Source organism: Corvus cornix, chromosome 18 (genome assembly GCF_000738735.6).
Source record: "Corvus cornix cornix isolate S_Up_H32 chromosome 18, ASM73873v5, whole genome shotgun sequence".
Classification (NCBI taxonomy): domain Eukaryota; kingdom Metazoa; phylum Chordata; class Aves; order Passeriformes; family Corvidae; genus Corvus; species Corvus cornix.
In genome coordinates, this window is record NC_046347.1 from 4493981 (window position 1) to 4517883 (window position 23903).

At 58.8% G+C, this 23903-nt stretch overlaps 2 protein-coding genes across 2 annotated transcripts in view; one reads left to right on the forward strand and one right to left on the reverse strand.

The window, feature by feature from the left end:
* UBE2O (ubiquitin conjugating enzyme E2 O) overlaps nucleotides 1-9063 on the forward strand; it is a 62368-nt gene extending 53305 nt beyond the window's left edge. Inside the window, exons 14-18 of the mRNA XM_039562221.1 lie at nucleotides 738-1395; nucleotides 2248-2384; nucleotides 2885-3088; nucleotides 3747-3804; nucleotides 5258-9063. Of these exons, the coding sequence (XP_039418155.1) occupies nucleotides 738-1395; nucleotides 2248-2384; nucleotides 2885-3088; nucleotides 3747-3804; nucleotides 5258-6012 (1812 nt within the window). The 3' untranslated portion in view covers nucleotides 6013-9063. The remainder of the gene's footprint in view (nucleotides 1-737; nucleotides 1396-2247; nucleotides 2385-2884; nucleotides 3089-3746; nucleotides 3805-5257) is intronic.
* A 1782-nt stretch (nucleotides 9064-10845) lies between these two features.
* On the reverse strand, nucleotides 10846-17984 carry SPHK1 (sphingosine kinase 1). Its single transcript, XM_039562466.1, has 5 exons — nucleotides 17546-17984; nucleotides 13351-13500; nucleotides 12976-13070; nucleotides 12631-12746; nucleotides 10846-12113 (listed from the first exon to the last, which is right to left on the reverse strand). Exons 1-5 carry the CDS (start codon nucleotides 17961-17963, stop codon nucleotides 11339-11341), a joined length of 1554 nt encoding a protein of 517 aa, XP_039418400.1. The 5' UTR covers nucleotides 17964-17984; the 3' UTR covers nucleotides 10846-11338.
* Nucleotides 17985-23903: the final 5919 nt, after the last annotated feature.

Below are 23903 nucleotides of genomic sequence, written 5' to 3' on the forward strand. Positions count from 1 at the left end.
GTGTTGGTGCTTATAGCTGGAGGAGGTCTGGAAACCTCTGCAGAGAGATCTCCTGAGACGAAGCATGTGCAAAAGCAGGTTGTAGGAGGTGAGGCTGGATGGAGTGGGGATGTGTTCAGCTTCCAGTAGTGAGAGGGAACAGAACATTTTATGTAAGAGCTTATTCAGCAACTTGGGTGAGGCTGCATTGTCCCAGCTGAATTTTAAGCAGTAGCCACATACAACAGCTAAAGCAGCCTAGCAAGGCTCTGTCGGCAAGCATTGTGTGCCACAGGAGAGGAAAGCTGCTATGGGAATGTGTTGCTGGTTCCAGCATTGTCTCTGTGGAAGGACGGAGTGTGGAGGCAGCCAAACCAGGGCTCTGTGCCAACACAGTTGCTGGTGCAGAAGCAGAAATACCAACTCCTCACATGATACCAAATACCTTCTGAGCTCTGTGTTCTGAAACCCTGGGGCATCCTGGTAGCTGTGGGGCAGCTGCCTGCTCTCCAGGGCTGGATCCCAGACACTGGGAGGACTGCAGCCCACCTAGAACTTGCCCTAGTTTTACCCTCAAGGCCATAGTTGGAAAAGTGGACGATGGAGCTGTGTGGTTTCATAATCTGTGCCAGTATAGATGGAATGGGTTGAAACAGCCCAGCCAATCCCAGATGGAAACTCCTTTTTCATGACTTGCTTTTAAAAACAACTCAAACTGTGCTTCAGCCTAAGTCTCGTGTAACTCTGCTCTCCTTTAGCACTTGTACAATATTGAATCAGAAATCGAGGAGTCTGACTACGATTCTGTCGACGGCAGCACCAGTGGGGCCTCCTCGGAGTGGGAGGATGAAAGTGACAGCTGGGAGACAGATAATGGCCTCATGGAAGATGACCATCCAAAAATTGAGGACTTTGAGCCTGAGGAACCAGCAGCAGAGGAGGTGAAAAAAGTAGAAGAACAAGTCCAGGGAGCTGTGGCTATGGCGGTTGCAGATCTTGCTACAGACAAAGCTGGCAAGGATGGAGCCCCAAAGAGCTTCCGGGAACTAAAGGAGGCCATCAAGATCTTGGAAAGCCTGAAAAATATGACTGTGGAGCAGCTGCTGACTGGCTCTCCCACCTCCCCAACTGTGGAACTGGAAAAACCCACTCGGGAAAAGAAGTTTTTGGATGATATTAAAAAGCTGCAGGAAAATCTAAAGAAAACCTTGGATAATGTGGCTATTGCTGAGGAGGAAAAGATGGAAGCCATGGTAGAGACGGAGAAGAAGGAAGAAAAAGCAGAGGCACAGACACCAGTGAGGTCAGAGTGGCCCAGTGAGACACCAGTGCTCTGCCAGCAGAGTGGAGGCAAGCCTGGAGTCACCTTCACCAGTGCCAAGGGAGAAGTGTTCTCTGTGTTGGAATATGCTCCAGGTGAGTGTGGGATACTCAGTCCTTCACTGCTGTCCCGCAGTGTTCTTTATCCAAAACCTTTGCCTCAGACCTTTTGGATTCTGTCTCCTCTCTTCTTAGTCATTTTCACAGCTTATTAACTGGAGAGAAGGAATTAAGCCAACTTCTGTAGCACAGTGTGTTCTGGGACCTAAGCATGGCTTTTAGATAGCATCTCTAGGCACTCGTGCACCTTCCCAAGCCTCAGAAGTGTGCTTCCCTCTTTCCCAGGGTGGTAACTAATGTCAGAGGGCTGCAGACATTTTCTTGCAAGTTGCGGGATTTGTTCAGGCTTTTTTTCAGGGCTGAGTTGGTTGAGAAGCAGAGCAGGAACAGCTGGTGTTCTTGTGCTGGGTGTCCTTGGTGAATGAGTGTCCTTATTCACTGGCACCAATGTTAATGGCCAGAAATAAAAAAGAGCATCTGGCTATGTGGAACATGGGTGACAGTGGAGCCCAAGGTGCTCAGAATCCAGCCAAGCCACACCTGGGAGGGAAGGGTGGCCAAACTGTTGTGAAGCTGCAGATGTGGGCAAGGGAAAATGGGGAGCTGTGCTTAGGTTTGGCAGAGAAAAGGCCATTGCTCTGTGGGGTTGTCGCAGCTGTGGGACAAGGCTCCTCGCTGGGCCACAGGGACAGTGTTGTGTGGGACCAGGTTGTGGTTGCTGTACTGTGTGGGAAATAATCTCTCCTGCCTCCTGGCTCAGCCCCAAAGCTGGTTAACTCCTCTTTTCCACATGATGCATATTACACATGGGTAGATTTGCCTTCACGAGGAACCTGTGGCAGCTTCCAAAGGCAGGCTGTTAATCCCATTCTCTTCCTTGCCCCACAGATTCCCATGCCTTCAAGAAAATGGAGTTCCAGCCCCCAGAAGCCAAGAAGTTCTTTAGCACTGTGCGGAAAGAGATGGCTCTGCTGGCCACCTCCCTGCCTGATGGCATCATGGTGAAAACCTTTGAGGATCGAATGGCAAGTGCCTGCTGTCAAATGCCTCTGTGGTAGTGCTGGGCTCAGCATCCTGATCCCTGTCTTTGGAATTCCCTGCTTAGCCCTAATCCTTTGCATTAGAGCTGCAGGGATGTGTGCAGCATGTGAAACGGAGTTGTAATTACCCAAAATGGCTGCTTTTGCATTCCCCGAGTCAGGGTGGCAGACAAGGAGCTGCTGATTGCAGGGAGCCTGTTCCTGGTGCTGAGTGGGAAGACAGGCGGGCAGCCAGAGAGGGGCTGTGTCAGCAGGGAGCAAATTTGGGATTTTTGGCCATCCTTGAAGCCTTTCTTCAGATGCAAAGGTTCACTCTGCTCTCAGGGTGCAGCTTCTGGCAGGGGAAGGTACCCTGAGATGCATTGCTTGAGCTGACACTTGTAAGGGCTGAGTCAATCACATCCCCACTCTCCCTCCATGTAAATACTGCCCTGCCAGGGTAAGAGGGTATTTCCCAGTGCCTGACCTCCTGCCTCTTCCCATAGGATCTCTTCTCAGCACTTATCAAAGGGCCCACACGCACACCCTACGAGGATGGCCTCTTCCTCTTCGACATCCAGCTCCCCAACATCTACCCCGCTGTCCCGCCTCTCTTCCGCTACCTCTCCCAGTGCAGTGGGAGACTGAATCCCAACCTGTACGACAATGGCAAAGTGTGTGTCAGCCTCCTGGGGACCTGGATAGGCAAGGTAATGCCATCATTCGCCTGTGCCTGGGGAGCAGAGGTTGTGCTGGGCTGCTTTTGGAACAAGTCACTTCCTACCAGACTTGGCTGACATCTGCTCTTGGGTGGTGCTTGAGCTGGGATGGCTTGGGCTTTGGGCTCTGTTTTAGGTGTCTGGAGCAGATAACTGGTGTAGTTTGGCTTTTTCTGGGTCTGTATTTGGCTCAACTGTCTTTCCTCAATGAGAAGTCTGTGGTCAGAGCAGCCATAGCAGAGGTGCCAACACCAGCATGGGGTGCATCCCATGGGTTAGGCTGTGGACAAACCATGTAGCATGGTACAAAGTCCAGCTGGAGACTTGGAACAAGCAGAGCCAGAGAAATAGGTTTTGAGCAGGACAGGGCAGCTGGGGAGGGGTTGGAATTGCTGGCTGGTGTGTAAGGTGACACCGTTCCAGACAGAGCTGGCCTGAGGGGGTGTGGTGCTGGAAAAAAATAACGGAGAGATGCATTGTTGAGATGGGACAGCAGCACATCACGTGCTTGGGGAGTCAGTTCCTTGTTCCTGCCCTGAGCCACAGGATGTCAGCAACAGGAATGCAGGGGCCTCACTTCATCTGACAGGAGTCACAGAGCAAACAGATGGTGCTTTAGCCCTTTAATATATTTGTGTGTGCATTTCAGGGGACAGAAAGGTGGACCAGTAAATCCAGTCTCCTTCAAGTACTCATCTCCATCCAAGGTAAATGGTCCTGCCAAGCCTGTGGGGCAGGAAAAGGCAGGGGGAGGAAGGGATGTTGGCTTATGGGGGGCACACAAATGGGATCTGCCACCCCAGTTGGGTTAGTGCTGCCTTTTGCTCTCACCTTGCTGGACAAAGCAGTGTCCTTATCTCTCCACTTGAGCAGTGGAAGCAGGTGCCAGCTTTTCTCATGCCCAGAGTTCTGGCTGCATCCCAGGGCTCTGACACAATGCTTTCCCTTCTCACTGCAGCAGCCAAGCACAGAGTTGTCTGCTTGTTACTCTGAGCTGACAAAAGTGAACCACTGTGTCCTCAGCCAGTTACCAAAGTTAGTTGAAGTTGCTAAACTGGGCCTCGTTTGCAGGACTTTTTTATCCCCACTGAGTCACCCGCCCATCCTACATGGAGCATGTTTTGCACATGATGCTGGTGTTTATGCTCCTACCAAAGCAGAGAATAATCAGGGGTGTGCCTAGACGAGCCCCAGGGCTTCCTGCCATGGGGCTTTGCTCTGTGCTATCCAGTTTGGGAGCAGACAGACTGAATCACATAACTTCCTTGTGGACAACTTTCTGTGCAGGGAGCCCAGGCATGTGATGAGAAACCTTTGACACAGAGCAAAGGTTCCTGGTGACTGGAGGCAACTCCTGCTCCTCTGAACTCCCACAGTCCACCTGTATCCTCCTGTGGGGGAAGGACACCATAATAAAAGCCTTTTCTCGTTTACAAAGCCAAGGATCCAAATTTAGAAAGTGAAATACTAAATGTTTTACTGGAGCAACTTGGTGTTAGGGGGAAATCTCTCCTGCTGCCTGGGTTTTGAGAGACTCATGACCTACCCAGCTCTAATGCAGCTTGTGGCAGGCTGCCAGCAGCCTGGCAGTGCTGGTGCTGTTGCTACATACCTGTAATTTCATTAGACCAGAAGAAGCAAAGAGAAATCTTGGTAAAGGTGACTTGTCACAGTCTTGTGTGTCTCAGAACTGCACTGTCTGATGGGACTCTGCTGGATAGGGTAGAACCTGGCCAGCTCAAAGCCTGCAGCTGCAGTCTGGCCTTTGTTCTGATTAAGAGGAGGAGGAAAATAAAAGCTTTGGTTGCGTCTGTGGGGTTTTTTTGCAGGAGGGAAGTGAAAGGAGCTATGGAACCTTTCCCTTCCTGCTCTTTTGACCTCCTCTGTTGTTGTGTGCCCTCTGCATTGTGCTGGCAGAGGGCTGTTCTTGCTAGCCAAGGAATGTGGATGCCACTCCCTGTAGAATCTGAGGTCCCCACCTCATCACACTCTGCTCCCCTTGCAACACCAGTCCTTTGCATCCTGCAGGTTCTGGGTGTTCAGCCTGGCCTGTACTTGACCCTTGATCTTGACTCCCTTGGCAGGAGCGGACTGGCAGGAGATGGTGATTCCTGGTGTTCCTCCCTTAACTTAACCCCTCGCTCTCTGTTCTCCTGGCAGGTCTCATCCTGGTGAACGAGCCCTACTACAACGAGGCGGGCTTCGACAGCGACCGGGGGCTGCAGGAGGGCTACGAGAACAGCCGCTGCTACAACGAGATGACGCTGATCCGCGTGGTGCAGTCCATGATGCAGCTGCTGCGCCGGCCTGTGGAGGTCTTCGAGCACGAGATCCGGGAGCATTTCCGCTGCAACGGCTGGCGCCTGGTGTCCCGCATCGAGTCCTGGCTGGAGACCAACGAGCTGGTGGAGCGCAGCCACGAACAGGCCAACGGGGCGGATTCTGCCTCCCTCCTGTGCGCCGGCGGCAGCCTGGCCGAGAGCCCCGGGGACACGGCGGGGGCGCTGGCAGAGTGCAGCTCGGAGCAGGGGGCGGCTGCCGAACTGTCCGACTCGGCGCTGGACGGGAAGGAGGAGCTGGACGAGTCGGAGTTCCCGACCACAACGCCCAACGCCGGCAACCTCCAACAGTACTCAGACTCGGAGAGCACAGGCCAAGCCAGGGGGGACCTGGCCAGAGACCGAACGGACGAGGGGAAGGCTGCCCAGGACTCTGCCTCGCAGCCCAGTGTGAAACCAAAGAAAAGGAGAAAGAGCTACAGGAGTTTCCTGCCGGAGAAGAGCGGTTATCCCGATATTGGGTTTCCCCTCTTCCCTTTGTCCAAGGGGTTCATTAAAAGCATCCGCGGTGTCTTGCAGCAGTACCGGGCTGCCTTAGCAGGGGCCAACATCCCAGAGTGGACAGAGGACAAATAAAACCATCAGGTTAGGGACAGGCAGGTGCAGGGGAGAAGGGAAAGCAGCAGAAAGTAAATTGGCAAATGCTGTTACCAACCAACTGGCTTCTCCTTCCAGCTTTTCTTCCTCAGCTTGGTTTGTTCCAAAGAAGGTGGTAGGCCTGATTGCTCCTCTGAGGAAAGGTTGTTTAAGCATGAGTAACTCTTTGCCCCCAACCCCTCTTCCTTCCCCCTGTCCCATGTACGTGCTCTTCTTGCAAGTTTGACCCTGCAATGGTAAGATTTGAAACCTGCACAGAAGCAGTCTTGCAGCCACGTTCCCTCTGCACTTTCATCTTGGGGCACCTTTCCACACAAGGACTCTTCCCACCCAGCGCTACACCCAGCAGTTTGTTCTGGTGGGGTTCCAGCCAGGAGAAGGGGTTGCTGTAGTTTCTGGAAATGAAGGGCAATGCCCTCCCAGTCTTTTAATTTTTCTTGGCGTTCCCATGGGTTCTATGAAGTCTACCCCAGCTTATCTGTACTTAGACATTGGATTGTGTTTGCATTGGAGTTGTCTACACCATACGGAGTTGCTCTAGTCTTAGTTGTTCACCCATAGCTACGAGGTTCTTCCAGTCGGGATTGGTAGGCAGGGCCAGAGCTCTGCCCTGGCACTTGTGCTGCCCTGAGAGTGCTGCAGACTTCCCATCCAGTTCTGCAACTTCCACATCGGTCTCCTGGAGGCAAGTTTAGCCATCCCCCCACTTCTTTTTCTCCAGAGTGAGGCAAACTTCCCTTTCCCCACCATGCATGCCTGTCTTCTAGAAATACATGGGATTTGGGGTTCTGCCCTCGTTACTTGCTTAGGTACCTGTGTCTTTTGTTCCCAGCCATCCTGGCTGTCACACAGCACTACACCCACCCTGGATCCTGGCCTCACCAGGGCAGGCAGCAGCGAGTGATCCTGGGGCCTGTTGTAGATCTGGATGAACCTGGCGTGGCTGCTGCTCCCTCATCCAGCTGCACAGGGGTGTTCTGAGGCCGGGGTCACCGCGGGGAAGCCGTGTCATGGCGAGGCCCTGTTGTGGCAGCAACAGCCCGTGCTGGTTCCTGTGCTGTTACAGCAGCGCTGGTTTGGGCTGTTATCAGCTCCTGCCCTTGCCAGCCATTTCCCATGGTGGCTTGGCTGTGGCCAGCAGCACTGTGGGCACAGCACATCCCATCCCTGATCCCAACCACAGCACTGCCAGGCACTCTGGGAAACACCTGGCGAGGGCAGCCTGTGTTTCACAGCCTGAGCTGGCCACTGTGAGCACTTTGAAGCAGTGACTTGCCAGAGTCCCCTGGTCAAGTGCCCTTCCTGAGGCCTCTGGTCCTGTCTGCACACACCTTCACTCGGAGCTGGGTGGTCACGCTCCAGCCCTGCTGCCTTTGCCTGGTGCTCAGGCATTGGAGAGGCTCCCACGTAGCATCCACGGGGAGCACAGCCTGTCAGGGAGAGTCCTTCCAGCTGCACAGGGAGACAGTGGTGCCAGGCTTCCCGGGGAGGAGTCAGGCTGAGCACATGGTTCTGCCAGAGGTAAGGATGGAGCCAAAGCTCTCCTTTGCTTTTGCTCTTGCTCAGCATGGCTGTGGTTAGAAGCGGAGAACAGCTGGAGAATCCCAGGATGTTGGTGCGGTGCTTTTTGCTCCCGGAGACACCAAGGGCTGCACCCACCAGCCCAAATCCACCCCCCCACCCCAGCTCCCTGTGCTTTCCTGCTGCTCCTGTGATGCTCCTGAGCCAGAGGCTGGCTGCACAAAGCCCTTCTCGTGGCCCCATCCACCATCGGGACTTTGGAAGACACATCCTCCTCCCGGTGCTCCCGAGGATGCAGGGCTTGGCTGTGATGAAGACCTGGGCTGCAGAGCTCCCCAGACACCGCTCTGTGGGTGGATCATCTGTGCAGCAGCTCCGGCCCTGCTTCAGGAGCCCTCCCTGCCTGGCAGGTGGGAAGTCTGGCAGATCCTGCTTTGGGATGCAGAGAGGTGTGCTGGGAGCTGCGGGCGGGGCAGGGCGAGCTGGAGCTGTACCCATGGCCACGTCCGGGAGTGAATGGATCCCTTTGAGCAGAGCGAGGGAGGGCTGGGGGCAAGCGGGGCCAGGGGCTGAGGCCGCTGCTCCCAGGGCAGAGGAAGAACAGGCAGAGAGTCTGATTGCAGGCAAAACCAGGTTCGTGATCCAGACACTGACATCCTCTGTCCCCAGAGCCGGGCTGTGAGAGCCCCTAGACCCACAGGAGCAGGGACAAGGGGGAGGGAGAAACCCTCTGGGGGTGGAGGAGCTGTAAGGGTTCCCCTTTTCCCCTCCTTTACTCTGCAGCTCTCATCTCACAGGGCAGGGGTCGGGCAGGCACCACGTCTTCCCCTTCACTCAAAAAGTCTCTGATCCTAGACAAGAGCTTTTGCACAGGCTGGGCTCCCTCCGAGGAGGTGTATGTTGGCCTTCTGGAAGGGGACGCTGCTCCCCCCAGCACCACTCGCTCTCTGCAGCTGTCCCAAACCCAAGCGTGCACAGAGGTTTACAAATTTTCTAAAGCTTTTGATAATGTGAAGCTCCTGGGTGATGAGGTTGGTGGTGAGCACACTGCAGCTATGTAATTTTTGGTGTATGTATGTAATATTTAAGGGTAACAAAATTTAAAAGGCTAAAACCTTAAAAAAAAAAATTTAAAAACACACAAAAAAAGCCAAAGCATGATGCATATTGTTAGCCTTAAAACTGGCTACACGACTGTGTGATGTACAAATGAGAGCAGACTGTAACTGTTTTAAGTGCTGGGGATGGGGAAGAAGCATTACAAAATCAGTTTGTAGCCTTGATTCTGTACAGTATTTAATGAATAAAAAAACAAACCTGACTATTGAGGCCATGCTTAGAGGTGTGTTGTTCACGTGCAGATGTGGATGCTTGGTTGCTTATGATATATGTATAAAGTGCTGTGTGACCATTAAAACTTTTTTTACCTGCAGATTTTTTTTGTTTGGCTAACCAAGGTGTAATAAAGGAGGGAAGATGACTTGCCATTAAATTTTGCCTCTGTGAGTAGTTCTGTGAGTTGTCTTTTTCTTTCCCCCACCCACCCCCTGCCACGCTTTTGGCACTTGCCCCTCTCTGGGGCATCCCCGCGCCAGCCTCGGGGCTGGATGGGGTCCCACTGGCTGAATCGTGCCTGGTGAGCCCAGAGGGGTCCAGGCAGGTCTGGCAGGGAGGGGCTGCCTCTGTGGCTCCCTATAAACGGTTCCCCAAGCCCCTGATTTACAGAGGGCATCTGTCAGGCTGGGAGGTTTTGTTTCCTGTGGTCCTTGCTGGCGCCTGGGGCCCATGGGTGGCTCAGTGTGTGCCCCAGCACGGCTGCTGGCGGCCCCGGTGCTCATGGCCAGACTCGGGGCAAAAAAAAAAAACCCTTTTGTAGGCCCCTGGGAGCTGTGCCCTGCCCCTCACCTCAGCACCCAGGTAAGTGTGGGATGGATGGGGTTGGACACAGCCGTGTCCGAGCCGCTGGGGGCCGAGGGCATCCCGCACCTGCCGGGTGCTGCTGGAAGCTGGAGCCCTCCCTGCTGTGGAGTCGGGAGTCCTGGCTCTTGTTTTGTCCCTCTGGAAGCCCTCCCTGGCCCCCTCAGCCTGCAGGAGCAGCTCGAGGGGCACGACAGGGGCAGTGTCTCGGTTGTTCACAGCACCCTCTGCCCCCTCCCTGGGTCCCGGGAGCTGTGCGGGAGCAGCAGCCCGGGAAGAGCCCTTCGCTGCCGTCCAACAGGTTTTGGAAGCAGATGGGTGATGGCAGAGCTGTGCAGCGAAACCGGGGAAAGGGAGGGCAAGGGCGATCCCGGCCAACCTGCTGCTGAGAGCCGCACGGCCCTCCCGGGAGGAGCCTGCAGGGAGCTTTTCAGGCGCTGTGAGCCCGAGCGGCTCCGCTCTGCTGATCCGTGTCCCCTGACAGAGACGGCGAGAGCTCTGAGCGCATCCCCTGCCATGGGCTCTCCCTCCAGCAGCTCAACAGGGTTAGAGAGTTATTGCTCAGCCTGTTTTTACACCTGGCCCGATGCCACGGGGAAAATAACTTTATTTCGGGAGGTGGTTCCCAGCTGCTGCCTGCCCTGCTGGCTCAGGAACAGGGCTCCTCTCCATGAGCAAGTGAGGCCATGGGGGGAGGACAATCGTGCTCTTCTTTCCCGGATCTGCCATCCTAATTGCATACTTTGCAGTTGAATAAATGCAAACAGCCACCACTGTTTACTCTTCTGCTTTGTACTTGAGCGCTGAAAATGAGGTTTAATTACTGCAATTTTATGCCAAAGAGGCTGAGTAATCCCCCCCCAGGCAAGCCCCAGGGCAGGGACCTGTAGCAGGGCTCCAGCTGGCCCCGGGCAGCCCGAGAAAAGGGATGCAAGAGCCCCCCAAAGGGCCCCTGCTGCCGGCAGAAAGCCAAACCCCTCAGCTCCAACGACCCCCTCCTTGAACCTCTTCCATGAGCCCTTCCCTGCTGTCGCTCAGATGCACCGAACTTTCCCCAGGATGTCCCCAAGTGTCACCGCAGGGCTGAGCTCCCTGGATACGATCAGCCTCAGCGGGAGGCTGAGCAGGGAGGCATCGCTGCACCCCAAAAACGGGGGTGGGTGGTGGCAGCAATGCTCCATGTCCTGCGTCCTCAGCATCTCCCCTGGGAGCATCTGAGGGCCCCTCGTTCCGTGCTGCTCCTGGCCCCAGGACGTCCGGGAGCAAAGGGTTGCGGTGCTGACCTAAACCTGTCCTCCTGTCCATGTAGCCAAGCCATGGGTGAGCCCTGCCCCTGCCAGCAGCCGTGAGCTCGGATTCAAAACCCAGGGAGGATTTTTTTTGCAAACGCTAGATATTTATTTTGCATTTCTCACAAGAATAAACTTCGCTTCTACAGGAAGCTTTGGGTAGAAACATTCTTAAAAAAGTCGGTTTATTGTATTAGATCTATTGGTCCTGACCCTCCCTGGGGGGTGGCTCCGGGGCGGGGACACAGCAATGCCACCGTGTGCGTCCGAGCTGGGGAGGGGACGGGGCTGTGCCGGCGCAGCCGCCTGGGGGCCGGGACCTCGTACCAGGATAAAACACGCTGGCATCTCGCCGGCACCGAGTACCTGATGGGGCTTGTGGCTCATTTTTGGGACAGCACTGGTGGCTGGCCCAAGGGGGTAAAGCTAAGCATGGGGGCAAGCGAGGGGATGAGCCCCACGCCCCCCAAGACCTATTGCTATGGAAGGAGGGGGTTCCTGAGTGGGAGGAAGGCTCTGCCACCCTGGCGCCGGGCCGTGCCGGCAGCTCAGCGCTGCAGGGAGGGCGAATGCGGAGCTCAGGAGCCGCTGAGGACGCGGCAGAGGCGGGTGTGGACCTGGCCCTGCACGGGCTCGCAGGCCAGCGCCTCCCCATCCACTGTCATGATGCCCGCGGCCACCCGCGGCTCCAGGCGGAACGCCCGGACGGGGACGTAGCACAGGTGGGGACAGTTCAAGTCCAGGTGGGTCCCCCTGGACATGGCCAGGAAGAGCTTCAGCAGCGTCACGCGGCTGATGCCGGCCTTCATGTAGAAGAGGTGGATGCAGCCATCGTGCAGCCGGGCCGCCGGTGCCATCAGCAGGTTGGTGCCCAGGTGGGACTGGTAGATGGCATAGACCAGGACAAACTCCTCCTCGGGGACCACGGTCCAGTGCGCGGGCACGGGCTGGCCCAGCGGCACCAGCAGCGAGTCGGGGGGCGGGGAGCCGGGCGCTTCCGTCCCCGCCGGCTGCGGGATGTGGCCATTGGTGACGGGCGCGTGGGGGTCCCGGGGTGCCGGGGAGCTGCCCTGCTCCGTGGCCATGGGCAGGTAGGACAGGCGGCCCTGGTACACCCTGAGCTTGGCCAGGCACTGCAGGGTGCCCAGGGTGAAGCGGGCGCTGCCCAGCCAGCGGTACTTCTCGCTGTCGATGTCCACGTCCGAGATGAAGCCCCAGCCAAAGCCCAGGAAGGAGAAGAAGCGCTTGCCCGAGGCCGTGCTCAGAGATACCAGGTCCATCTGCGTGTACAGCCCCTTGCACAGGATGAAGGTGCAGTTCGTCAGCAGCTTTTTCTTGGCGACGTGGTCGTAGCTGTGAGGGATGGAGAAGGTGAGTTTGGAGCTCAGGACTCCTCCTGCTGCCCCAGCATCCAGCTGCAGACCTCACCCTTGTGTCATGGCTGGGATATGTCCCAGCTGGGTGACAGTGTCCCTCAGGAACAGCTGCTGGGAGTGGTTTTGCTGGGGGTGGGAGGGATAAACCAGTTCCTGAAAGAGGGAACCGCGTCAGGGCAATCCTGGTCCCCCACACCACAGGACTGGCTGTGCCTGGGGTGGGTCCTTTGGGTTAAAGCTTTACCAGTCTCTGGGCACAGAGCACAGAAAGGGAGTGGGAGGAGCAGGATACACAGGGATGACATCCCTTGCTCACAGCTGGGGCACTGTGGGGAGTGAGGACTCTGACAGGCACCCCTGGGCATCCCAGCACCCTCCCCTGGGCCAGAGCCCCACACAGCCTTTCTCTTCCCTCATCCCTGCCTGGTTCCAGTGCAGCCCCGAGTGCTGGCGGGCGCAGGGGTCAGCAGGTGCCCCATGGGGCTGGGACTCACCCTGCATAGTAGTTGATGGAGGCTGCCAGGGCATTCCCAGAGCCTCCTGGCAGGATGCACAGTGGCTTCTTCATGGCTTCCTTCCAGTCCGGACGCTCCATGAGTCCGTTCACCACCTGCAGGGATGACGGAGCCTGTGGTCCCCAAGGGCCCTGCCCAGCCTGGGGGGAGCAGAGCCCACGGTGCCCCTGCCCAGGGCAGCACAGAAGGCATGGCTGCTTTACTCCAAGCTTGGTGCCATCTCTCCTTTGCCGTTCCCTGCCTGACTTGGTGACTCAGGGCTTGGCTCTTGCCCCAGGACCCCCTTTGTCGCAGCTCCCTGCCCAGCCCCGTGGTGCCCCTCACCTCGAACAGCAGCCCATCCCCAGACATGACCACCAGCGTGTCCCACTGTGACAGGTCCTCATCTCGCACCTTCTCATGCGCATGGTGGGGTCTTTCTGTCAGGGAAAGTGGAGAGGTTTGAGCATCACCCTCTGTCCCTCTGCCCTTCCTGCTGCCACCCCCCAGACAGTGACCCCAGTCCCAGATGGTGACCCCAGCCAGGGATGCAGGAGGCAAGTCACCCCTCAAGTGCAACCATCCTGCAGGACCCAGAGCTGTGCTGATGCAGGGAGTCAGAGGCCCTTGGAGGAACTTGTCTCCATGTGGCAGTGTCCAGGCAGGATCCCTGGGCAGGGAGGGAGGAGGAGGACAAGGAGGAGCTGCTCACGGACTCACCGGTGACGAAGACAGTGGTGGCAATGTCGGCCTCGGCCAGCATGGGCTGCACCACTGCCTGGAAGTCATCGAGGGCACGGCCGGAGCCGCTCTGTGGGTTCAGCAGCACCAGCGCGTGGCAGGGCCGGGGCAGCACCCCATAGCTGTCACCTGGGGGGGACAGGGGGCTCAGGGTGCTGGGTCATGGCCCTGCCCTGGGAGGGCATGGCCAGCCAGGGCAGCATTTGCCAAAACCAAAAGGGGAAGGGGAACTGGCCCTCCCCCATCCTCACAAGCTCCCTGGGCTGCAACCCGACCCAGAGGCAACAGGGGTGAGCAGGGATGGGGGTCCCTGCTGGGAATGCTGGAGAGGCGGCAGAGACGGGACACAGGGGCCTGCAGGGACTCATCCTGAGCTCCCCTGCGATCAGCAGAGATGTTCACACCCAGGACACAGCCCTGCAGCACTCCAGCCATACCAGAGTGGGGGGGGGGGGGATGAGAACTCCAGGTCCCAATTCCCCACATCCACCCAGATGGAGTAGGGCCAGGACAGACAGTTGTGCCAGCAGACGGACGTTCCTGCTTCCCCTGCTCCCCACGGGGCTCAGGTTTCGCCTGCAAGGGCCTCAGCCCGGCTGTAATTACAAGCCTGGCAGGGGTCCCATCCCTCTGCCTCCCCAGTTGCTTCCAGCCTCTCCTTCCCCAAGCCCAGTGGTCCCCATGCAGGGGGACGGGGGGAGGCCACTGAGCTGCCCTGTGAGGGAGGCACAGGGAGGAGGAGGAGGAGGAGGAGGAGGAAGGCAGGATCCCCAGGTGCTGCTGGGCACCCCAAGCCCTGAAGTGAGGGAGGGCAGCGGCCTCAGGCTCTCACAGCGCCTCTGTAGATCCCTGGCTCTGCAGGGGGAAGCCAGTTTTGGGGTGGCTGGGGGTGTCCCCACCAGCTCTGGGCCCCCTGAGCTGTGAGCCCGGCCCAGGGGGTGCAGGTGGCCACCCCAGCACACGGGCACAGCGCGAGGCTGCACCTGCTGACTCAGCAGGAAGAGCTGCTGAGTCAGGACAGAGAGGCCTTTCCCAGCACTGTCCTGGGCCAGGAACCCCCTCTCAGCCCCCACTGGGCTGGGGTGCCCCCGCTTCATCTGCACACCTGCAGTGATTTGAGCTGTTTGAACACGCGAGCTAAACCCTCCCCGCCCCCCACAGTGGGGACAGTGGTGCGGAGAGGTGAACGTGGGGCCACGGAGGTCACCTCCCCTGGGTGACATCTGGCATCACACCTGTCATGGCCACGAGCTCCACAAGCTGCCCATGGGGAGGTGGGACTGGAGCATCCCATCTCCATGCCCGCGCCAGCCCTGGGAGCACACAGAGCTCTGCTGATTTCATCACCACCAGGATTATTTCCTGGCCCCATGGATGACCCAGTGGTGCTGTCACCCTCCAGGACACCTCCTTGTCCCTTTGCCAGCTGCTTGGGACCTGCCACCAAGTCCACAACAAAGATCTGCCTGTGAGAGCTCCAGGGCACTGGCTCCAAGCTGGTTTTCCCCACTGCTGCCCAGGCCCCCCCTCCCTCCCCAGCCCCTTATCAGTGGCTTCCAGACACAAAGGGACCAGCTGCCCTCAGGGAAAGCAGTGAAGCACACGGAGCAGAGGCCACTCCAGCTTGGGTCAGGGATAACAAAAAGCAACCCCAGGGCTGGGCTGACCCTGCTCCCTACCCTTTGGAGCTTCCCTGGTCCCCACAGGCACTAAATCCCCTCCAAGCAAATGCAGACAAGCCCCACACAGGGTTTGGGCTCAAGCCCCAGCTGCTGGAGGCACGTGATGGGGGGCTTTTCTCTCTTTCTCCCCTCCAGCCCTGGATATTGAAAAGCAAAGGCCAAAGGCGCTTCAAAAGCCTAAATGCAGTTTTTAACCCCACAGTGTTAACCAGGCACATCGTTTCTCACACACACACGGAGCTGCAGCTGGGTCTTGCCTAAAAATCCTGCCCAGACCTGTGGGTGCTGCCCTGTGGCCTCCTCTGGGTAGGAGGGAAAGGCTGGGACCCCAAGGATCAGCTCCTTGGCTGGAGGGGGAAAACAAACCCTGCTCAGGGCACAGAGGGATGCCATGACTCCCTCCCAAAGGACAGATTGCTGGTACCAGGCTGTGAGTAGTGACAGGAGTGATCCCAGTGACACCAGCAGCACCAGGCTCTGCCCTGTGGTGGAACTGGAGGGTGCTGGATCACAGCTGGAGCCCAGCAGTGGTGATGCACAGGGAGACAGATTTCAGCAGCATCCTGACCCATCCAACCCTTCCTGTTGCACAACGCCGGCCAGTCCCTGGCATCCCAGCAAGATTCCACTTCCCAGCACAGTGTGGTCGCTTTCAGCCTCAAATGCTGAGTAGAGCAGAATCTGAGTCAGCAGGAGGAAGGGGCTCCAGCTGCTGCCACAAACTCTGCTCCAGTCCCTCTGCCCACATCCTCCCATGTGACATGTCCTGGCCGTGCTCAGGCCGGGACCACACTGCCACAGATCCACTGTCTGCAGCCCAAGCCACTCCACTGCATCCCTGCATCCTTCTGGAAACTCTCTGGGCACAAGGAGCAAGCGTACCAGGCAGAATAAGGCTTGGTCTGAGCTTCCTGGGGCTGGATTTCCCTGTTGGGATGCAGGCCTTGGGGCAATTTGTTCCCTCCTGGATGGTTGCAGTTTGGGACACACTGCAGGCAGCCCCAGCTTTGGGGTTATCAGCTGCTGAGGGACTTTCTGTTTATGCCTTAGGGTGAAATGAGGAGGGGGAATCATCCCTGCTGCAGCATTCCACAGGGCTTTTATCCCAGAGGATGCTGGAGCTGCAATAGCACCAGGATGGGATCGCTGGTGGCTCCCCAGGTCCCCTCCCCGCGGGGACAGGGTGACAGGACTCTCTGCACGGACTCACCCGCAGCTTCCCAGCACGGCCTTATCAGCCCCGCACAGGCCTCTCTGCCGGCACGTGCGAGCCCAGGGTGTGGACGAGGGGCATTTTTAGCTCTGTCCCAAACTGAGGGAGGAGGATTGCAAATCCCGCTGGCCCTCAGCGAGAAAAGTGACTGCAAAATTCTGCACTGCCTTCTCCCATCCTCCTTCCCCCGGCTCCCTTGAGGCCCCTGCGTGCAACGAGCTGCTCCTGCCCGGCACCCTCGCACCGCCTGCTCACAGGGCGAGGGTTGGAAAGCGCTTGGAGACTTCCAGCTGCAGAGTTCAGGCTGGAAATAGAGCTGGGGAACTGGTTCTGCCCTCACCCCATTCCACTGGATTTTTTTGTAATTCTTTAGGAAGAGAGACAGAAAGTTGTTTTGTAGCTGCAGGTCATGTAAAAAAAAGGAGCTGCATTTTAAAATTCAAGCAAGGAAGAGCTGGGCTAAATGTGATTTGACAGGATCCCTCTAACCGCATGCCTCTTAATTTCCAAGTCTGATCAGAGCGACTGGACAGCCAAATAAATGAAGTAGTGCATATAATTGAATCTCTGCTCAGATGTTCAACTATCTGCCAGCACGCCCTGCCCTGCCTGCGGGAGCTGGGGGACGCGGCCCCCAAGCAGGACCCTCCCCTTCCAGACACTGACAGCTCCCGAGGGGAGCAGGATCAGAAACTCAGACCTCACCAGGCTGCCCTGAGATCCCGCTGGACCGCGGGGGTCCTGGGGGGGGGTCTGCCTGCCCCCAAATCCCAAGTGATGGATGGGACCTGCTGGGGACAGCGCCTGGCTCCCATCCTGCCTGCGTCAGCAATGATTACTTTTTTTTCCTTGGATCATGCTGCCCTTTGGAGCTCTGGAGTTATCGAACGGGAGCAATCGGGGGGAGGGGGGGTGCAAAGGGCCCCCATAGTGCGACCACGTCCCTGCTGCCCCTTCAAATTAAGGGTGAAAGGGGAGAGAAACCACCAACCCCTGCGCGCGGGGATGTCCCTGTCCCCCCCCAGACTCGGGGGAGGGTGGGGGTAGGGCGGGGGTCCGAGTGACCCCACGGGGACGCCGGTCACCCCCCGTCTGTGTCCCCGCCGTGTCCCCCGCAACGCGACACCGCGCAGCGCCCCGGCTCGGGCGCAGCCGTCCCGCGTGGGGCCCGGCGGCGGAGCGACCCCGGCCGCCACCCCGACCCCCGCACGGCCCCGGCGCAGCCCCGAGCCCCGCGGGCAGCGGTGCCGGGCGGGCGCGGGGGAGGCTCGGCACTCACCGTCCTGCGCGGGCACGGTGGGCACGGCGAGCTCGCGGATGCGGCGGCTCCAGGCCTGGGCGATGCGCAGGTTGCCCTCGGCATCGGGACCCCGGGAGACGCGGAAGGTCCGCTCCAGGCGCTGGCGGGCGGGCGGCCCCCAGCGCGGCCCCCGCAGCGGGTAACACACCAGCGAGAAGCAGGCGGCGGCCGCGGCCGCGGGGAAGGCGGCCGAGCCCACGCAGTCGGCCAGGCGGAGCGCGGCGTCGGGACCGGCCGAGCCGCCCGGGCAGCCGCCGGCACGCCGCACCTGCAGCTCCCGGGCCGTCAGGGACAGCGAGCAGGCGGCGGCACCGGGGCCCGGCCCCGCGCCGAAGATGCCTTGAAGCAGCACCGGGCCCCCGCCGGGCTCCGGGGGAGCGCGGCGGCCGGCGGCCATCGGCGGAGCGGGCGCGGAGCGGAGCGGGAGGCACCGGGGAGCGCCGCCCGCCGCCGCTCGCTGCTGACGCCCGGCGATGGCAGGCGGGGCGGCCCCATTCATAAAAATTTAACCCACCCACCCCCCCAGCCACCTCTTCCCCCGCCGAGGGGGACCCGTCCCGGGGCTGGTCCGGTAGCCCCCACACCCCCAGCAGCTGCCTCGGTTTCCACAAGCGCCGCCCCGCGCTCCGGGTATCGCTCCGGGGGGGAACCGGCTCTGCAGACGGGCGGGGGCAAAGCGACGCCGTGGGTTTGCCGCGGGTGGTTCCGCGCTGCCAGGGTGGGTGTCTGGCGTGGGTGCTCCCGCGGTGCTGGGGATGGCAGGGAACAGACCCACGGTCACGCCTGGAGAGGGGAGGCAGAGCGCCCGGCAGCCACCCCCACCCCAGTTCCTGCACATCATTCCCAGCAAGGCACGGATGGGCGCTGGGAGGTGCCCCTGGAGCCCCCACGTTGGACTGAACAGCGTTTTGATATCATTTCTGCATCTCTCCAAGCACGAGAGGAGTGAAGCGGGGGCCTGGAGAAATCGAGGCACGGCGAGGCCTGAGGACAGTGGGCAGCCAGCGGGGGACACTTCCAGGAGGGAGGATGGAGAGGGATGGTGTCCTACCCATTACTGGTGGCTCGCCATCAGGTATCCGTGGGGGGTTGGAGGTTGCCATGGGCATGAAGTCCCGTGGAGGGAGGTGGGCTGTGCTGTGAACCCCACCTTGGGGCACAGAGCTCTGGGGACAGAGCCCAGGGGACTGGCCTGGAGGGTGCCAGCAAGGCTGGGGGCTGCTTTGTGTTCACGGCAGCTGGCAAAAATCATTGACAGCAGTTTTTGCTGGCAACAGGACTGAGCTCACCCTCCCGAGGGACTGCTGGGCTCCAAGGGGTCTGGCCCAGCCCGACAAGGATTTTTTTTTTTTTTTTTTTTTTTTGCCAACCAATTCCCCATGAATGTAGCTCTGCCCTAATCTTGAGCTAGCACCTCAGGGAGGCATCATTCCTCACACTTAGGGCAGTTTAATTATCAGTGAGCCCTCTGTCCCTGCTTAAACCTTCTGGAACTGGCCAAGAAATTGCAGGGAGGGCACAGGATGACCAGCTGGGCAGATTAACATGGTTGAGTCTTGTTTTCCCAGAGCAGACCTATAAGGAGAGCCAAGATGCTGTGACTTGGAGCGTTGCGCTTTCCAGAAAGACTTCCCTGGCTGCTGTGGGCACAAAGGGATGCTCAGAGGAGCAAATCCTGCTCCCAGCCCTGATGCTTTTGTCTTGGGATCTGCAGCATTCACAGCTGATTCTGGGTGAGATTCGTTCTCAGCCGCTTCCTCGGCTGCTGCCATGACACAGTCCAGCGTTTGTAAACAGCCCCGAGGTTCCTCAGCAAGGTGTCATGGGAGGAAATAGCTGGATGCTGGGGAGTGCAGCGTCCTGACCTGCCCCTCACCCTTCTCAGTGACTAACCCGCTCCCAATTTCCGCTCAGGAAGGCGTGAGTCGTGTTGGGAGGATGTGAGAGCAGCTGTCCTATTGCTCCTGGCAGGTGCCGTGGGACCATGAGGCTGCTTTGGGCTCTGTCCTCACCATGTTACATCCGTCCAAGGCCCTGTGCCGCAGGGATCCCCCTTTGTCCTGCCAGCCTGTGCTTTAAATAGGAGTGGAATGCCCGTCCAGGCTCTGCTGGCCATGCTCGTGCTGTGGCTGAAAGGGGCTGAGAATGGCTTCAGCACAAGGTGTCGAGGCCAGCAATGGGTGCAGGAAGGGTTGGCATCCCATGGCAGGGATGGCAAGGGCTGGGAAATGATGGGGCTGCAGCCAGATTTGTCTCAGATGGGGAATGGGACTGGCACAGGCTCAGCCTCTGTGATGGCAGGAGAGACACAGGGCTTTTCTCTCCTAGTTCTGGTCTGTGGGGACTTCCCAGAAGTCTGACCTGATGCTGTGCCACCCTTGGATGCCGTGGCCAGCACAGTGGCCACCACCAGCCCCAGGTGGGTCCCTTTGCTCCCCCACAGCCACAGGCTGATTCAGCCCGGTCCCACACAGACACCACTTGTTTGCCTCCAGACGTGGTGTCTGACACGGAAGTGGGATCACTTCCTTCCCCATGCTGATAACCACGCATTTGGAGCTATCTTAATTATGAGAGCCTTAACAAGGCCCCTCGACCCCACCAGCAGGCCGAAGGGTGCTCAGCAGCTTCTGGGCTGTGGGCAGGCGACTGCCGGTCGGGTTTGTCCTGATCGGCTCCATTCCCGCCCGCGCGGCGCTGCTCAGGCCGTGTGTGTGGGAGGGAAGTGCCGGGATGCGACGTGGGGATGTGGCACGGAGCTGGCGTGATGGGGTGACAGCCCGTGGAGAATCCCCCCGCCTCCTTCCTCATTGCAAAGGGGACTCGCCCGTGGAGCAGAGCGTCCAGCCCGTCCGTGACCACCAGTCTCTCTTCAAGAGCAAACATCCCTCCAGCTCCTGTCCTGGGAGGCCCCCTGGGGTATTCCCAGACTCCGCAGACATCATTTGGTGGAGAAGGCTTGTAGATTTGAAGCACCGTGCCCTGGTTTTGCTGGACAAGGTGGTGCGTGCCCTGAGTTTGGGGAAGCTGAGGCAGAAACAGCAGACAAGGTTTGGTTTGAGTTGTGCAAGAAGCCAAGGGTTAAATATGGCAATAACCTCCCTCAGCTCCCTCCAGCCCCAGGCTCCTCCTGCTCCTGCCCCCAGCTGCTGGAGGAGCTGATCGCCACTGGGAGTTATCCCGGGGGAAGAAAGCACAGAGCCTGGGGGCTTCCCAGGCCTTCCATAACCCTTCGTGCCCCCGGGGGCTGCAGCAGAGACCTGGGTCTGTCGCTGCCAGGGCAGGCCCGGATTTCGGGGTCGCACTGCCACATCACAGCCCCAGAGGAGACGTGTAGAGGACGTGGCTCTGTTGCAACATGAACTGCAGCGTTTCCCTCCGAGGCACACAGCTCCTCCACATCCCTGCCCGCTCTGCCGCGTCCGCCGGCAGCCACCGGGGGACGGGAACGGGACGGGGACGAACTCCTCCCGGATCCATCGCTTTTAGCATCGTTCCCACTGCTGAAGGTACATGTCTCAAGGTGGAGCCAGAAATAGCACGGCTGGCGCTGCATCGGGGCTGGCAGGGCTGCAGGCTTGGCAGGGGGACAGGCACCGACTGCAGCAGCGGAACTTTCCAGGAAGCTCCTGTGGGAGCGGCCGGTGCGGAGATGGAGCCGTCTCCTTGCAGACCCAGGCCCGGGGCTGCGGATCAGCCCCTCTCAGCCGTGGGGCTGGGGCTGACACAGGGGAGCAGCACAAAGCAGGAGGGGGCACAGCTAACACAGGTATCTTCTGGAGGAGAGTGACTGGGATCACATCCCACCTGAGCTAGGACACAGGTCTGGGCTCTGCCACTGATTTGCTGCAGAGCTCGGGAAAGTGGCTGCACCTTCTACCTGCCTCCATGACCCAGGGGTGACAGGTTTTCCCCAAAATCCAGCTTCTCTCAGGGCCCAGAGAGGATTCTCAGCCTCCAAGGAGCTCAGGTTTTTTTTGTGGCAGCTCCTAAATCACAGCCAGGCTCTGCAACTTGTTGGGGGCTGCTCCCCTGTGCTGACCCTCCACTAAGCTCGGCAGCTGCCGGCACAGCCCGGGACTCACCGGGAAGCCCTGAACAATACCGACGAGCTGAGCTCATTCCTCCCAGCTGATAATTTGCTCAAAAATATTTCTGAGCCCAGGCCTCCTCAGGGAAAACACTCCCAAACGCCAGGCAAAAAGCTGCTGAGTCTGAAGAAATCACACACACACACACCACTCGCTCGTCGAGACGTCCCCCCGATGACAAGTCCTGGCGTCAGAGGGGCTGAGGCCAAAGTCTGCCGTTTGATCTCCCCCTTCGCTGGGGGAAGCCGAATTTCAGGCCGTCCAGGGGTTTTACCACTTCCCGGTAGCGGTTTCCTGCCATGATGTGAGCGCAGGAATTTTTGGGAGGTGAGTCAGAGGCTGCAATGAGAACCACCTGGCTGGGGCTGGGCTGGGAGGCTCGATCCCGATCCAGGGGTGATCCCTGCTGCAATGCTCGATGCCTGCGGGCAGCATTCCCAGAGTGGAATTACTTACGGGGGTTACAACATCCCATCACAGACCCCATTTCTGGCCTGGGAAAGAAGAAGAGGGATTTGCTGCCTCAATTCCCACGGCTCCTCCTTCCTTGCCGGGCTGGGATCGGCACGCTCCGGCCACCCCACCCGGGCTCCAGGGAGAAACTTGGGTAAGAATAAAGAGCAAAACCTCGTCCAGCTCTGCAGGAAGCCGCCTGGAATGGCTGTCCCGCCCCAGCACCGTGTTGTCCCGAGCACAGAAGTGCCCCAAAGCAGCGCCGAGGCTTGGCTTTCCCTGGGGAGCAATGCAGGACTTGGCGGAGCTGCGAAACTGCCCTCCCTGGTCGCTGAAATGAAACATATAAAATGAGTTCCTGCTAAAGGAACCTCCCAGGTTTTGCCTGCTGGCCTATTAAAGTTCCATGACCCCGTGCCCACCCTCTCCCCAGCATTACTCAAACCCCTCGGCGCAGAGAATAAGTGAATCCAGTCCAGAGAGTGAGACTGAGCCGGGATAAGCCTTTGGAAAGGAGCTAAACCTGCTCAAAGCCGGCACTGTTCCCTGACCCGCCCTCCTAATCCTGCCTGGCTGATAATGGAATAATAAAGGGCTGCACGGCCTCGCTCTCTGCTGCTCTGTGGGGGAGGTTCCTGCTGCCCCTGTACATGCCAGGAGCTGGGATATTAATGACACCCTAAGTAAACAGAATTGCTCCTTTCTTCTCCTTTGCCTGGCTGTAAAACCGAGCGTGACCTTCAGCCCGCAGAGAAATCAGAGTCGCTCCCCTTGCCAGGAGAAAGGCTGGTTGTGGCAGTGATAACACGGTGATCTCTGCCCGCCACCCTTCCCGGGCCTGATCCCAGCCCTGCAGCTCCAACAACGATCCCGGTGGGACTCGTAGGGCCACCCCTGCGAGGCTTTGGCCTCTCCCCGCAGGAATGAAGCCGGTGATTCACTGAGGGGGAATCTCAGGAACACAGAATGTGTGATTTTGGGACACCCAGCCCCTCCGAGGTGTGCACACCTTGTCTGCTGTGTCAGGGGCCGCCCTGTAGCAGAACCTACAAACTTGTTGCACCTGAGCCTCAGCAGCTGGGGAAAGGGCAGGGAAGTGACAATGCCGACGAGATCCATTCCCTATGGCCGGGATGGATCTGAGCACACACGGGACAGCAGGAATGGTGACAGGAGGAGGGTGCTGGGGGACCCGGAGAGCAAAGCAGAGGCTGAGGGCACTCAGAGGCCACAGCATCATCCCTGGGCTGCTGTGCTGAGGCTGCTGAGCGAGGAGCCAGCTGGAAAGGGGATAAACAGCCCTTCCTTCTCCACATGCCTGGTTCCAGGCAGGGAAGGGCTTTATAAAGGAGGGCAGCAGCAGGTCTTTGGTGGGGAGGTGGTGGGAGGCTGAGTGTTCTGCAGAGGGATATGCCATGGCTCCTGCAGTGCCAGGATTCCCTCCCCACCCTTTGGGCATGTCCCCCCTGCTTGGGTGTCCCTGCAGCAAGATGTCCCTGGCTCCCCTGGGAACTGCCATTTCTCTGGTGGGTGCAGGAGGAACATCAGGAAGCAGCCAGCTTCCTACGTCACAAAAACAGTCTGGCTCCCCCCAAATTTTTTGAAGGACAAAGGCAGCACCCCGTGAAGAGTGACTGGCTATACCGTGGGTGCTGTGACTGTTCTCAGCCTGGTGTCAGGGTGCCCAGGAGGGGGTCAGGGTTCCCAGGAGGGGTGTCTGGGCTCTCTGGCAGACGGATGCTGCGGATTCATCCCAGGATGATGCCAGCCTGGAGGTCTGATCAGAATCCCAT

Bases quoted from the DNA above. Each gene is read 5' to 3' on its own strand.
- SPHK1 (XM_039562466.1), bottom strand. From the start codon at position 17,963: ATGGCCGCCGGCCGCCGCGCTCCCCCGGAGCCCGGCGGGGGCCCGGTG. The intron at 13,501-17,545 runs GTGAGTGCCGAG...TGTCCCCCCCAG, and splicing joins CACCGTGCCCGCGCAGGACG to GTGACAGCTATGGGGTGCTG. The intron at 12,114-12,630 runs GTGAGTCCCAGC...CATCCCTCACAG, and splicing joins TCCATCAACTACTATGCAGG to CTACGACCACGTCGCCAAGA.